The sequence below is a fragment of the Halichoerus grypus genome, chromosome 6 (genome assembly GCF_964656455.1).
Source record: "Halichoerus grypus chromosome 6, mHalGry1.hap1.1, whole genome shotgun sequence".
Taxonomy (NCBI): domain Eukaryota; kingdom Metazoa; phylum Chordata; class Mammalia; order Carnivora; family Phocidae; genus Halichoerus; species Halichoerus grypus.
The window spans coordinates 127,049,898-127,066,477 of NC_135717.1; the positions used below are offsets into that span (position 1 = coordinate 127,049,898).

The window sequence follows — 16,580 nt, forward strand, 5'->3', positions numbered from 1 at the left end:
GGAAACTGGTATGCAAATGGATATATTAAACAAAATTGCCTAGATTTGTCAACTCTACAACAGTTTAATGTATAGAATAAGGGGTAAAAAGTATTCATTTACATAAAACATATAAAGTTTCCATATTCATATGCTTAATGCTTTTTTCCTCCCAAGTAAAAATCTGGGAAAGGAATTCATCTGAAGAGAGAACAACTCATGTCAGCAAAAAGAATGTGCCTGCATATCTTCAATCCCTTTGCATATGTAAACGGAATTTATAAATTTTATAAAAGGCCACAGAAGTAGTCCCAAAGGCAGGATGGCCATACAAAAGTTCTTCATATACAGTCAGATGTGAAACGAAGAGATTTTATTTTGTCTCTGATCTAGGCACTGTTGTAAGCACACTATAAATATTAACTCATTAGTCCTCATACCAGTCATGGGAGGGTCCTGTAATTACCCGATTTCACCGATGGAGCAACTGGAGCAGAGAAAACTTCTTATACACAACTAACTTTTGTCCTGGTAAACCTCAGTGAATGCTGGCTACCTCTTTCAGATCATATTTTGACATTTTTAAAGGATGCACGACACTATCTTGCTTCTTTACACTCAGATCAACTTTTAAGGGACCCTATGGACAGATGGCTCTGGCTTTATGTGCCCAACTTTTTCTTCAGAATGTTGCAAAGGACAGAGGTTTTAGAGAGTCTAAAGATTCTATGTGTGTAGCAACTATGCAGAAAGACAGTTCTTTTTTAAGAATAAAAGTAGTTAGGGATACATTCTCGTGGTTATTTTGTTTAGCTGTGTGGAATTCCTTTTCTTAGGTCTGCGCAGTGGGTTAAGAATACCTCAACATCAAGCCTCTGACTCCTCCCAACCTGAAATAAACAAAACATTCATTTACATTCATTTTCAAAATCAAGGCTCTGGGGGTGCTTGGGTGGCTCAGTCGGTTGGGCGTCTGCCTTCAGCTCAGGTCATGATCCCGGGGTCCTGGGATCGAGCCCCGCATTGGGCTCCCTGCTCAGCGGGAAGCCTGCTTCTCCCTCTGCCCCTCCCCCTGCTTGTGCTCTCTCTCTCTCTCAAATAAATAAATAAAATCTTAAAAAAAAAAAAAAAATCAAGGCTCTGGAAGTGGTGAGGTTCATTTACAAGGGCTAATGTCTTCAGTCTTTCCTGAAGCAAGCAGCGCTCCCAGGGCCACCAAATAGAAGCTCTGCCTCTAAAACTCTGGGTGGTGCCATTTTTGGGCTCTAAAAATCTCCTGGCTTCTCTGTGACACCTGTGTGATCAACTGAACCTATAGTACATATGAAAAAGGCCAACCATTTTTTACCTGCTGTATTTTCATTAGAAATTCTGAAACTCACATGCAGTTTTGCAAGAAAGGGTTAAAGGGGAAGATAAAAAGAGGTCGGATTGGAGCAGATTTTTCCATGACTCAGTCATCAAGCAAAGCAGAGTGGCGGTGAAGTTGCCGCCCTATGACTAAAGGCCTCCTGGGCTGAACCTGCGCTCAAGACTAAATGGGACATGGGGGTGGTGGGTCAGTCACTTTTACTCACTAGCACACTTGACCCTCCCAAATTATAGTATCCTGTTTTAAAAGCAGGTTCGGAGTTAAGGAATATACTTTCGGGAGATCACTCTTGAGCATGAAAAATCCCAAAAAGCCAAGAGGCACAACACTGTCCTGCTTCTCCCTTTCCAAACCCAGCACCAGGGCAACAGCACGCAAACAGAATCAGACTTGGCGGGGAAGGCTGGGGGAGGGGGGTAGTTCCAAGGACACCGCAAGAAATCACCTCAGCTAACATTGCACTTGTACGTATCAAATGAGTATTTGAAACCCACTTTCATCTCTTCTGTACATTGCCCTTGATGAAAAACAGCTGCAGACTTGGATTATCTACAAGGACAGAAGTGCATTATTTGAAGGTTTGATGATACCAGCACATCTTAATGTAATCAAATCAGAGTTTATAAATGTGTCTAGGCAGAATGGAGGGGAAGCCATCACTCTGACACCTCGGGGCTGCGGAGGTCCTCCTGAGGGAGATCCATTTCTGGCTGTCACCTGAAGCAAAGGTGGGGGTGGTGTGCTGGAGGCCACGCATCAAAGCAGTAAATTCCGCCGAGACACAACCACGACCAGACTGCTTTCCCTCCTATCTGCGCCCTGACTCCATCCAAACATTCCATTTAGCTTGGTGGACCTCCTTAAATATTTCATTTCAATCATCCTGGAAACATTAAAAATAAAAAGAAAAAGGCACAGCGACAGAAGAGCGAGGCTTACTCATGACTGCAGGACAGCAACTCTCCCTGGCTCAGGGGCACAAGTTTACAGCCCCTGACCCCTTCATCACACACCTGCCACATTCCATGTGAACACGTCAAACCCTCAAGCCTGCCTGATTAATCACCCTGCCCAAGAATCTATGGAACAAAGTTCACATTACCGGAGAGCAGCATGAAGGGCCCTCCCGAGGTCAGGATGCAAGACCAAACAAAATTAACATGCCTGCCACATCCATCATCTTGTAATCTGCTTCCAGTTCTGTAATCGCCAAATGTCCAGACTGTACAAACCGAGAACATTCCTCTTCGACGTGGATCAAAACGGTTCACGTACAGAGAACTGTGAATCTTCCCCACCTCCAAGAAAACCATTAACCATTTCGACACATCAAACTGCAGACACATGCTCAAGTCAAGTCTCTGGGGACCTAGAAGTTTTAGTGATTCTATCAAAATGTTTCTTCACACATCATAAAAAGAAAATTTAATTTGACCTAAGAGTGAGGAGTACACATCGTTAACTTTCCAGTGATGTACTAACTCGTTTAGATCACGTAAAGGATACTACAATCTCCATTGCACTTAAGTGTTTCATAATTAGTTCAAGGGAACTGATCTTCCAAACAAAATGAACTGGTAGGATTAGATGCACTTAAAATTATAAGATATATACTGTATTTTATATTACCATGGGATTACTTTTCATTTTGATTTCCGAACCTACAGTTCTGGGTATCTCAAGGGAGGTCTCCTACACATTTCACCTAGGAGAGATTCAGAGACATTGTGTGAGGGACTTGGGATCACATAGCTCATGCGTGGGCTGGCCTGGGCTGAGAGAAGTCATCACACTACTGTTTTCCTCTCATAACTGATATTATTTTTAACACTTTATGCTATAAACCTCCTAATTCTCTCAAATGCTTTACCACAAAGGCTTCACCACAAGGTTATTTTATACTATAAATTCCCTAATTCTCTCAAAATTTCACTCAAAAAAAAAACCCTTCACCACAAAGATTTGCATCATAGATCATGTGACTATTACTGGATTTGTTCAATTCAAAGCATACATTTCTAGACTCCTGACAGAATAGGAAGTTGGACAACCAGGATATTTTATGTTCTGGTCATTTACACTCCTGTTGTCTGGGAAGAATAGTTATAAACCAGAGAAACATACATGATTTAGGAGTAAGGATTAAAAAGAATGGGGACAACTTTCTTACCTTTTAGAAATTCAGCAATTAGGCTCAGTTCTGTGGGCTAAGAGTGTACACACTGATTGTTTAAGAGTGACACAAAAATAGACATTAATCTTAGGAACATAAGGAGTGATTCTTAAATTAAAAATAAGGAAAAAGAATTATTGTGGTTTGCAGGCCAGTAGGATTTGAAGTGGCAAGACTGATTCAACAAACAATAATCAAATGAGTACTCTGTGCACAAAAGAATTCTGCATGTAGTGGTCACTTTTCTTTATACTTGTCTTCTAAGGCTTTCTATGTCCGTTACTGGTGATGAAGCTGGGGATCAGTGAAGGGCCTTGTTGAAATCACACAGTTACATGACAAAGCTGAGATCAGAAGAAATACACATCTCAGTGCAACCATCGAAAAATATACCACCAATACTTAGGAATCTGATAAATGTCAGCATTCCCATCCCTCCTTAAAAGTTAATATTTTGAACTCTCTGTACCATTCTTGTAACATGAAAATGTGAAACTATTTCAAAGCAAAAAAAATCAACCTGCTGTTTCCCATTGGCTTGAGCAAGAAAACAGGACACCGTTTTCATGAAAGGGCAAGGAGGTGATGAAGACAGGGTGTAGTCGAGGCATGGCAAGGCAAAGGGATGTGAGAGGTTTCAGGGGAAGGAGGAGGGGAGAGGACTGTGTGGTAATGATCCAGATGTCAATACAAGTATTGGTTCTTTCTTTCACTGAGTCAACGAATCCCGATTCAGTATGTCCTCCGTGCTGGGTACAACATGAAGTGACTAAGGCAAGGAGCCTGCCCTCTGGGACTCAGTCGGGAAGGAGAAAGAGAGATGGCAACCAGCAATACAATAGCATCGGCTCAGAGCCATGCCACAGACTTCTGTGGGGCACTTCCACCCACCCCTGGGAGAGAGAGGGGATGCTTCCTAGGGGATGTGACGTTTATGCTGGGGTCTCAAAGCATGAAGAGCAGTTTCCCTGGGGAAGGGCCACCCAGGCAGAGCATATGTCCAAAGGCATGCAGGTCGGGAAGATCAAGGTGTGCCCCAGAAAAGGAAGGTGGTTCTCTGCCTACAGCCTGAGATGCGTGGTGGCGTTGGTAGGGGCAGCGGAGAAACGATGCAGGAGAGGTGGATGGGGACCATGATTCTGGGTCTGCCGAGGGTGGCCTGCATTCTGTACACTATGAGGAGCCAAAAGGATTTTAGGCAGGGGAGTGACACAGTTCATGATCAGATCACTTGGGTGGCTTTGTGGAAGATGGATTGGAAAGAGCCAGACAAGGAGGGCAGCTGTTATGAACTCTACTTGGAAGGACCTCGCAGCCTGAAGGTCCTTGGTGACCCCTAGTCTAGCTTCCCACTGTGTAAGTGACAAACCGAGGTCTGGAAAGGTTAAGAGACTTGCACAAGGTTACCCAGCCCGCAAGTCACAGAGTTGGGACGGGAATGAGGATCTTCTGCGGCTGCTGCAGGATCCCTTCCCCCTGCCTAGACTGCCAAAGAGAATGAGAGCTCTCAAGCCTGGCCTTCCCAGGAGTGGCCACAAGTTTATTCGCTTGAAAAAAACAACAGAAAGGTCAGAGAACAACAGTTGGTAAAAGAGTGAAAAAAATCTTTTTACATTGGGTTTGGATTCCCACTATCATTATGTACCAGAGCAACACAGCTTAGATATTAAGTAAAACAAACTAACCAGACAAGGGAATTAAGGGAAAGTGCACAGCCACTTCCTAAATTGGCCAAAGTAATCAGACCTGGACTGTTCACACACGTGAAATTCGAAGACATGAGCAAAGTCCTTTTTGAGTAGCCTGGATCAATTTTCTTCCTAAGAGCAGAGGATCACTACTTCAGCTGCGTTGTCTAAAAAGAAAGTCAGTTGGCAAGAAAATACTTCATCCATAGAACTACTATTCATGCTGTCAGTCCCCAAAGATGCCCAAAGTAACCTCGCATGATTGCCACTGTCACTGAACTGAGATCTGAAGCCAATGTCCTAACCCTGGAATTTGAGGACAGGGAAGTGCCTTCTCTTTTCCAGAAAACTCAAATCTCAAGGTGAAGCAAAAATGCTCAAGATCTGAAAAACCAAATAGCCCTCCTATAGCCTACTCATAATTTCACTCCAAAGAGGGTGCTCTACACGGAGAACTTATTTTCAGAATAAAAACAGATTATCTGACACCTGCATCTTTCCCAAAGGGCCCTTGAGACTTCCTATCTGCATGTGAAGTGGTGGGGTGTCAGCAGGATCTTGGGGTTGCCGTCCTCCTCAGGACTGAGCCCCCATTTTGAGTTCAAGTGCGTAGCAGGCCAAGGAAGAAAGGTAACTGTGTTATCCAACACCCCATTTCATACTGTACATACCAAACCATTAAAAGCAACAGAGCACATCGTGTCTTCAACTGGTTACAGATGGGAGAAAAACAGCCACAGTAATAAATTCACGGAGGTGGAGTGTGTCGTCACACACGGAGCCAGGATGTGTGATCCAGAAGGTGTGTGTGGGGGAGTTAATACCATATGTCGTTTGACTGCCGTGGGCCTGCTCCCATGTCAATAGCAACACGTTCCTCCAGAACAGCTCCGACACCATCCCTGATGCCACGGCACTCTGCCAAACCGACGTGACTCTTACCAGGTACTGAAGTCGCTGGCGCTCAGTCTCGGGGGTAAATTCTGAAGACATAGGGATGATTTCTCCATTTCTGATGATTATGGCCCTGAAATGGTAAAAAATTGTATTGTCAGTAGCCAACCCCGTAAGTACCTCAATTCTATGACAATTCCACAGCTCAGTTCAGAGCACACATGAGGGGTGCGTGGGTGGCTCAGTCAGCTAAGCGTCCGACTCTTGATTCGGTTCAGGTTGTGATCTCAGGGTTGTGAGACCAAGCCCTGCATCAGGCTCTGAGCAGAGTCTGCTTGAGATTCTCCCTCTCCCCCCAACTCACATGCACTTGCACTCTCTCTCTCCCTCTCAATAAATAAATAAATAAATAAAATCTTAAAAAAAAAAAAGAAAAAGAACACACATGAAACGGCCAAGGGACACCTTTTCCTGCATGGCAACATTCACTGCTACCAACTGTGGATCCCTCACCATATTATAGGTATCTTTACTTTAAGAACATTACATTCTGGTTAGCTTACATTTACTTTTTCTGCTAGCTGGAACCGTTCCTTAACAGCCAGCACCAACCATCCTTTGGCACATAATAGATGCTCAGTGAATAAATGGATGAATAAGTGAATGATGGAAATTGAGGCTTACTCCAGACTAGTGCTCTTCAATAGAACTTTCTATGATAATGGAAATATGTTAATCTATGTAATCTAATATGGCAGCCACTAGCCACATGTGGGTAATGAGCATCTAAATTATGGTTAGTGCAGCTGAGAAAGTGAATTTTTTATCTTACTTAATTTTAATTCATTTATCTTTAAGCAGTCATGAGTGGCTAGTGTTTAATGTAGTAGACAGTACAGCTCCAGATCCTTGTTACTCCAAGTGTCTGTGGGCCAGGAGCACGACCTCGCCTGGGATCTTATTAGAAATGCAGATTCTCAGGTTCCACCCCAGACTTACTCTATCAGAATCTTCATTGTAATATGATCCCCAGGTGCTTCATAGGCAAGTTAAAATCTGAGAAGCCTGACTTTGACTCCTGAGTTTCTAGGGTAGTATCCTGGGTCCAGGAAAAGATGTTCTCATCTCATCCTGAAGCTTAGGAAATTCACACACTTCCAAAAATGTATCCAAAACCTACTGCTAACTCAGGGATCTGAGAGAACAGAGCTCCCCAAAGGAGACATCTAAGGGAGAGGCCACAGTATTGATAACCATGGAGCAACGTTTCCTAGGCCTATTCCAGACGGAGCCTCCTGTTCCTAGATCTTCTTGTTCTGAAGTGGTTCCTAGCAGCCACTTTCCAGCTATCAATTGGTGAAGTGGCTTGCAAATTGCATTCTATATGAACCCAACAACTCCCAGGTACCAGGGAGCAGGAGGCCTGGAATCCCACACACTTCTCTGTGAAGAGCCACAAGTACCGGAAGTGCCTTCCACGAGCTCAGCTCTGGATGGATGTGTCACTGACTCTAGGGTCAGCTGCATTCTTTGTGCCAAGAGGCCCCAGGCACCCCTCCCTCCCCCCACAGAGGTGGTCTCCAACTCAGAAGCAATCCCTGTAAATGGCTGCAGCTGTCCCAACCTCTCCCCAACCCCCCACCACCTGTGCCCAGTTGTTGCTGTCATAGAGACTGGTGGGAAGGCAGGTAAGGGAGGGGATGACACCAAACATCACACGGGGCTTTAGAGAATTAACAGGTCTAAAAGAAAACCAGTGGAAGCTATGAGAAAATGGAGAATTTTAGGGGAGCTGACTGGGAAGAAGATGTAATATTCGTATCATTTTTTTTTTATCATGATGCCAAAAATAGGACAAATTAAAAGTTCCTTCTTATAAATCCAGAGTCACTTGTAAAATGCAACCCCCCCCCCCAAGAAAGGTGATACCCACCATTCACAAATCAGTGTGTTCATTCAAACAGTCTCTGTCCTAATTAATCAGCTAAGGCTAACTCCCTGCATAAGGGAATGGGAGTTTTGATAGAGGATGGAGAGACTTGGAGAGCTTGAAAGGAAGCTCTAGGTTTAGAGCCTTATTTCAAATAGCATGAAGGGCCCTGAGAACCAGGGGTATAAGATCAAAAGTCATTAGGCAATAAATTTCAAAGGCAAACTTCTCTTTCAAAACTTTGCTTACAGCCAGTTTTCACTCTTTTTCTTCCCCTTTTCTACATGGTCCCTGAATTGCAGCTTCCAGGCTCCAACTAGGAAAGTTGGCTCTCTGGGAAGGAAGGAAAAGATGATGAGTAGAGAGGAAGGTAGAGAGGACAGAAGGCAGTGTCAGAGACCACGGGGGAGGGTGTGTGGGGAGGAGCTGACACTGAGCCATCAGGCCCTGGAAGCTCCTCTTGTAGGGCCTATGTGCGAGGTCAGTGGCCTTGCTTGCTCTTATATTCCAAATGCTTCGCCTGTCACACAGTCCCATAACTCTTTGTTGAACACGAGAACAAATGAGAGAACTCAGGAGACAAGTTTTCCCCTTGCATTCGAGGCAGGAAGACAGAGGCAGCAGACGCTCACGTGCATGAGTAAAGTGGGGTTGACTTCAGAGCAAAGAGGGGTCTTCACCTAGAAATGTACCTGCTCCCTCTGCTATCCTGTTCTCTTCTCTTCCCGACCAGGGTGCGTCCGTCCATCACTCCCCACACAGGCCTTCCCTATATTAGTTATTCCCTCTCTGTACCTCTGGCTCTGCCCACAGGCCCACAGTTCAAACCTACGCTCAAAACACTTTCAGTTGGGGCGCCTGGGTGGTTCAGCCGGTTAAGCGTTAAGCGTCTGCCTTTGGCTCAGGTCATGGGCCCGGGGTCCCAGGGTCCCGGGATCGAGCCCCTGCTCAGCGGGGAGTCTGCTTCTCCCTCTGCCCCTCACCCCTCACTCGGGCGCTCTCTCACTCTCTGTCTCTCTCTCAAATAAAATTATTTTTTAAAAAACCACACTTTCAGTTTACAATCAAACAAAACAGAACAAAAACCAATTCTCTCCTAATCCAAAGCCCACCTTTCAGGGCCTGTTTTCTTTTCTCTCCGATTAAGATGATAATACACATTTAAGGGCTGTACTTCCCTACCTCCCACTGATCCTTTAAACAGAGGTAAATCCATTCTTGCTCCTCTCTCTATCCAACTGCTCTCAGAATCACCCAATGGCCTCTTTGTTGCTATAGCCACTCGACATGACCTCATTCCTAATCTGCTTGGCAGCGTCTGACAGTCTCTCCTGATCCTGGCTTCTGGGATACTCCTTCTCCTGGATTCCCTATGTCCCTGGAGGCCTCCTTCTCAGACTCCTCTATGCCTCCTCTGGTGTTATGGGCTACCATTTTGTCTCTCTACTCCTCTTCTTGGGCAATCTCATTTCCTAACTCCCTAACCCCCAAGATTAGGTTTAACAGCCTCTCCCACATGCTCCCTGAGCCTGGTACTTCTAATACAGAGCACATCACATTTTGTTACTGACGACTTAACATGCTGGCCTGTGAGCTCCTAAGGCAAGAACCATGGCTGTCTTACTCGACATTGTAGCCTCGCTACTGTACACAGGGCCAAGCTATGATAAGCAGGACTGGGTACTTAATTTCCAGGGTCCAGTGCAAAATAAAAATGCAGGGCCTCTTGTTTAAACATTAATGAGAGGGGCGCCTGGGTGGCTCAGTCGTTAAGCGTCTGCCTTCGGCTCAGGTCATGATCCCAGGGTCCTGGGATCGAGTCCCACATCGGGCTCCCTGCTCCACGGGAAAGCCTGCTTCTCCCTCTCCCACTCCCCCTGCTTGTGTTCCCTCTCTCGCTGTGTCTCTCTCTGTCAAATAAATAAAATCTTTAATAAATAAATAAATAAATAAATAAATAAATAAAAATTAATGAGAATTTTAAGATGGTGACAACAGAGCATTAAACCCAATGTGGGGCCCTTCCTAGAGTGAGGCCTGTGTGAACCACAGGTCGCACATCCATGAAGCTGGCCCAGACTGCACACCCTTAACATTTACTGAATGAGTAAATGGCTTCAACAACCACATATGCCAATGACTCCAAATATCCTTTGCAGCCCTTACATCCCTGCTGTGCTCCAGCCTGGAACAGACAACCGCCAACACATATCTCCACTTGAATACTCACCATCATCTCATCTCAAACATTCAGCATGTTTCAAACTTAATTGATAATCCTACCCCATCCCACCCGCAGATCTGTCCTTCCAGCATTCTCCATCTCAGGGAAAAGCACTCCTTCCCACCTAGTCACCTATCCCACACCAGGGAGCACTCTCAGACTGCTCCCCTTCCTCACCTTACCACCCAAACAGGCACCACATCAGGTAAATTTCACCTCCTTTCCTTGACTCCCACCATTAGTGCCTTGGTTCCAGGCCTGATCAGAGTTTGTCCACATAACTCAGGAGCTCTCTGCTGCTCCCACTTCTGCCCTCCTCTGACCCCGTACATGGTCACCACGGTGATTTTAAAGCATGATTCTCACCAAGTCACATCCCCTCCTGAAAGCTCCCTCATGGCTCCCCAGCATTTCCAAAATCCATCACTATCTGCATTTTGCCTCTGTTTAAGCCTCACTCTTGTTATTCTTACACATCTACCTCACCTTTCCTCTGGACAAGCTATTCCTCTCGAGAGTCCATCAACCCTGGAGAATGCCTTCTTTTGCCTTTCTGCTTTATCTCCAAGGCCCCTTCTCTGTGCTACCATGGTGTTGTACACCACAGCCCTCACCAATCCTCACCACGACAGCTGCTCCCGTGGCTTCTCTAACTACCTGAGCACATTTTCTGGCCAGAGCCTGAGTCCTTGTCTCCGAATCTCCAGCACACAATGCCTGGCCTGTGACAGACACACAGTGACTGCTGATGGATAAATGACTGTGTGGATAAAGAGTGAGTGAGCTACACTTGGGTGGATCAACAGATGTATCCAGAGCGAAGGCCTTGAATAACACTTTTCCTAGTAACAGCATTATTGTCTGTAATTGTCTAACTGTATACAGTCTGGACCTTTAAACATCCATATGCCTTTTCATTGGTTTTACAAAAAGACAATGCATGTAAAAGGATGTCACTCTGGCTAGGTCATCACTAAAAAAGTGACTTGAGAGATAAAGGCAAACGAGGCAGAACCCTTGGCCTTAGTAAGCAGGAGAGAGGGAACACAGCCACTATGTTTACTCTGTTTTTTAAAATTTCAAATTCACACACAGTGAGGTATCAGCCTTCAATTCCAATATTCACTGCTGGGCTAACCTTAGCTAATTACTTTCTTAAATAGATCTTTATATCAAATCCATCTATGTACAGAACATTCTTCATTTCTGTTTGAACTACCAAGTTCTTCCTTTATGAGACACCCATGGATTAAAGATGACAGCATGTTTGGCAGTCAGACTTTCCAGTCCCTAAATCATGATGCCTCTTCCTATGTGCTTCCTGGCTTCCTTTTGATCTTTCGCTCTTTCATCCCTCTGATCTTGGGATCAATTGTGTCAGAGTGCTGGTCTCCAATCTGGAGCAGGGCAGTGAGAGGGAATGGGTTTCAAAGGGAACAGAGTGCGTGTGAAGGCTGACAAATCTCGCACTAAACAACCAATAAACTAGAGAAATGCTTTAAAGCTACATTCTGTCATCGTAGGATCCTTGGATACTTCATATCTTCTACTTCATTATTTTATGAGCTGTTTTTCCTAAGGAAAACTATTTAAAACAAAACCAAAAAAAGCTGTGGCAGCAGTAAGAATCAAGGAGAATTAGGCATATGCCCTGACCTTTCTTCTGGGCCCTCAGATCAGGACCTATAGATAGGACTACGGTCAGATTTTGGATGACATCCCATTTCCTTACTTAGAGATTGGCCAAAGATTAAGTGAGGAGGTTCCTAGGGTTGGGGTAATTTAATCAACAGGTAACCACTTCCTATCTGGTATCTTTTACCATACAGAGGGTGGTTCCTAAGCATATTCCCCAAAGTTAAGGCTAGCCTTTCACGCACAGAGACTGAAACTGAAATTTACACGCTCTCATTTCCTGTCCAGCATGAGATGGAACCCTATTTGTAACATGGTGAAGGCTAAGGTCTAATGTGTTCTTAGCAGTCAACTGCAAAGATGGGAGAAGAGAAGGTGAAGCAAAGACGTTAAACGTTTTTTAAATGTTCTCCCACCCTCCCCAAACAGCCACATGAGACAATAAAAGCAATTTATTGCTAACTGATGAGAATTTTGAGTTCAGAGAACAATTTCTTGAAAACCTGGCTATTTCTATCCTCTAATGTCACAATTTGGAGTCAAAAAGACCAACGTTTTGTTCCCCAAGTTAGTCAAATCATTAACTGGTCAAGAGAAAAATAAGGGGTCAAATGAGATGCTCGTTTCAAATATTCACTCGATTTTACAACTTCTGTTCAGGGGATCACACCAACTCCTGTGAAATCCCACCTCAGAGAAGGATTGACACTCTCCAAGAGGCATCTGACAAACAAGCAAAGGGAAAAAAAAAATGGGTAAAAGATATGATTAGGCAACTGACAGAAGGGAAAATGCAAATGTTCAATAAACACATGAAAAGATGCTCAATCTCACTAGTCCAGGAAAATGCAAATTAAAGTAAAAATAACATATAACTTTTGCTCATCAGATTGGCAAATGTTTGTTGAAAAAATTAACAACGGGTAGTAGTTCTTACAGGGTGAGAGGAAAAAGCCATTCTCATAATTAATAGGAATGTAAACGGTTATACCTTTTAAATCTATTATAATGATGGTTCAGTCATCCTACTTTAGGGACTATATCCTAGAAAAACAGAAGACTCAGAACATAGGATATACAGATAAGAATTCATCCTTGACATCATTTGTCACGGCAAAGACTGAAGCAATGTCTATCAATGTTTATCAAAAGGGGAAATGCTGAATGGGTTGGTGTGTAATCCGTAAGGTATTACTATACAGTCATTAAGAACAAAAAAAAAAGTTAGGTATGTCTGGTGACCTGGAGGTACACATGATGTACTGTTAAGTGAGAAAAGCAAGTTTCAGAGTAGTATGTGTCATAATCCCATTTCTGTAAAAACAAAAACTATCCAAAGATACCCCATATATGAGGATTCTGATCCCAGGCCAAAACCCGGTGTGCTCCTTCAGGAGCCACCCCCCCACCCCCCGGCAGTTACAAAGGTGGCACCAGGCAGGCCCCCTCCAAGGAAGCCGCCCTCCCCACCAGACCGGGTGCCCAGGCCATGTGCTGCAGTCTCAGCAGGAAGCCCCCGGCAGGGAGCGGCAGATAAGGGCTCTGCCCCCCACCCCCTTCCCCAGCAGCCTCATTTATGTGCAAATCTGCCTTCCCAGCCCCAGCAGCTCCACAGCTCTGTGGGAATCCTGGCTCCAGCACTTTTCTCCATTCTCACTCATACTTTTCCACTTAGACTCCTTCCCCTTCTTCCCCCTCCCCCCACCGCACCACCCCCTCGTTTAAAAGGCTGAGGCCTTTTGTCCAGAGCTCCTCAGCAGCGAGAAGATACCCTGTGGTCTGTGTTCCATGCCAACTGACCCTCGCCTGCCCAGGTGCCCTTCAGGGGGGGAAATGGAACATAGCGGAGCTGGGACTTTTCTTTTTCTCTGCCTCTTGCCTGCAGGATCACAGGAAGTGAATAAAGGTTGACTGCTACCTTCAGTTTGGCTCATTGCCCTCATTGGACCACCATGACACCTGGGTGCTTGACAGGATAAATATGTTTGATTGAGCAGGGAGAAACGTATGGAAGTGGGAGAGTTAATTTTTCTTCCCATATCTTTTTGTTATCTGACTGCTACCAGGAATGTATGTTCCTTTTGTTTGCCCAGATTTGGCCAGATATTCCTAGAAGACCTAAAGTCATCAGTCAGAGGTCAGGCGCAATGGCAGAGGGATCCCATAGCTGTGTCAGGAGCCACTAACTGAGAAACCAGTGGCTGGATTTTCTTATAAAAATACAAACTGGTTAAGCCCCAAAATGTCTTTGTTGTAAGACATTTTACAATGTCATTTAAAAATGACATTGTTTTAAGAAGATGATGACATTTGGAGAATCACAGGGCAAATGCAGGAAAACTTGTCAGCGCTCCCTTTTTATAACCCTCAGGAAGCCTAGAAGCGCACGCTCCACCAGGCACATGCCTAGGCAGATGACCTCTCAGCCCTTCAGCCTCTTCGAGGTAAATCCTTTGGCCTCAAAACCAAACAAAATCCCCAAATTCACAGTCACATGACTTTGCAAATAGATGCCATACAGACATGGTATGAAGACAACTAATAAGTATTTAATTGTCCACCTCAATAGAAGGCTTTCTCCAAGTGGCACAAAGAGTGGGAAAAATGGATATATACATATAGATTTTTATAAATACACTTTATATGTACGTACCCACATGTAAGTACACATACATGTACACACACACACACACACACCCCTCCAAGTTTAACACTGGTACGCTCTGCAGAGCAGAAATGGGAAAGAAAAACAAAATTGCCAAGCTGCTGCTCTTAAAAAGCAGGTAATGGTGTCCAGCAGTCCAGTTTCCATGGAATGAGAGATATGAAAAGTCTTCCAAGCAAAACAAAAGTGAGGGATCAAGCTCACTCCTGAAGTCAGAATTGAAACTAAGGTGCTTCATCTTGCCATCCCTTGATTTCTTCTTCTCTCTGAGGCATGGGAACAGCCGGCCAGCAAAGAAAGTGCTTTGAGGCTCACGTTTGAGAGAGTCCCACACAGAACTACATTCCAATCTCTCACTGTTTAGAGGTCAGCCAGCCCGGCAGCATGGAACCCACCCATGTGTGTCATTATGTGTGAATGTATGACGCATGAATACACAGGAGGAAGGTTCTGCACTATCTACCCTCTCTGGGTTGTGGTAAGTTCTGACAGTTTACCCAGGAGGTGATACTGTCAAAGACATACTGCAGGGCGATGGCTAATTGCTGAACCCTCTCCCAGCTCCAAAAGTCCATGGCATAGGAGGGATGCACGTATGTGTGCATTATCCGTGGTGGCGAGGCCACACGGTATGGCAGAAATGGAACTGGCCTGGGAATCAAAATTTGTAGGTGCCAGCCCCACCTCATGCCCGTCTTTGGCTCTGGGCTTTGGAGCTCTTGCCTAGAAAAAGGAGAGATGGGACCAGATCGTTTCCCAGGCATCTTTCAAGTCTGAATTTAAACGATTCTGAAAATAAGCCTCAGGTATGTGGGGTAGAGAAATAGGGACAAACTGGTACAGTGACTGCTTTTCCTCTCAGGAGGTGGCAATCGCCACAATTTAGATTCGAATAAATATAAACCAATACCAAAGTGCGAAGATGGGAGAAGTCACCCTTAGTGCATCTCTTAAATCATAAGGGACAAGGAGCCCATTATCGAGCAAGCCCCCCAATGTAATTTCACTGTTGTCACCAGTCCCCTTGGAACGAGAGCTGCAAACAAAAGGCATCTTCCACACTGTTAAGAGTATTCATGGGATGCCCTGATTCCATTACACACTTTTTCAGCTGAAAGTGATTGGAAACGCAACATTAAACTGCACATTTCCAGAATGGAGGAGAAAATCTGATACAAGGTGACAAAGAGAAACCATTCGGAAAACCCTTTTTGACAATGTATATCAATTCCAAAGTACAGGGAGGAGGCATCCATTTTGTCAAAAAGCATCAGACCTTGTGAGTCCTGTTGGGATGCAGCAGAAGCGTCTGTCTCCTTCAAAGATATTAGAAATGTGTCGACAGAAAAGAAAGCAGGGCAGCTGATGGAACAAGCGGGGTTACCACCGTCAGAGGACAGCCAGGCTGTCGAGGCTAATTAGAGGTACCAGAAAATAGATGAAGGGAAAAAATAATCCCACAAGCCTGGAATTAGTTTGGGTGTGTTTCTAGTCATTCCATTTTCAGAATGGATACTGAAGAAAAAGTTTGCAAATACGACGATTCATTTAACAGAGCCTCAAGCACACAGTTAAGTTTCCCAGCAAAAATATTCACACACACACACACACACACACACACACACACACACAAAACAATCCGGAGGGAAAAAATACCAATCTTTAAGTAGCAGCACAAATAAGTGACCATTTGTACAGCCATAACTGAATCGGATGTTCCTTGTTTTTCTCACAACCAGCCCAGTCTGTATTCATACCACTCAGAATAATTTCTCAATGTCATAATTCTGCCACTTTCTACAAACATCTTGCTTTACCAGCAACATTCATGAAATCCAATGCACCAGGCACAACATTTCCCAAAGTAATAAAAGCCTCATAGTCATTAAAGAAAATTTTTGAGGTGATTCTTCCTTAAAAAAAAAATGACAAGGGGTCCAACTATAAATGAACAGTGGGCTTATTTGTTCTACTTAAAAAAAAACACTATAATCCACATTTCATAAAGTTCATCCAATTA

General features: G+C 44.4%; 1 protein-coding gene and 1 long non-coding RNA gene across 3 annotated transcripts in view; both read right to left on the minus strand.

Moving 5' to 3' along the window:
• PPM1H (protein phosphatase, Mg2+/Mn2+ dependent 1H) overlaps nt 1-16,580 on the minus strand; it is a 243,318-nt gene that overhangs the window by 78,096 nt on the left and 148,642 nt on the right. For both annotated transcript variants that reach the window (XM_078076213.1, XM_036122874.2), the window contains exon 5: nt 6,155-6,239. In XM_078076213.1, the coding sequence (XP_077932339.1) occupies nt 6,155-6,239 (85 nt within the window). The remainder of the gene's footprint in view (nt 1-6,154; nt 6,240-16,580) is intronic.
• Nucleotides 722-6,147, minus strand: LOC144382393 (uncharacterized). Its single transcript, XR_013449247.1, has 2 exons — nt 5,884-6,147; nt 722-869 (listed from the first exon to the last, which is right to left on the minus strand). It is a non-coding gene; the product is annotated as an uncharacterized LOC144382393 (long non-coding RNA).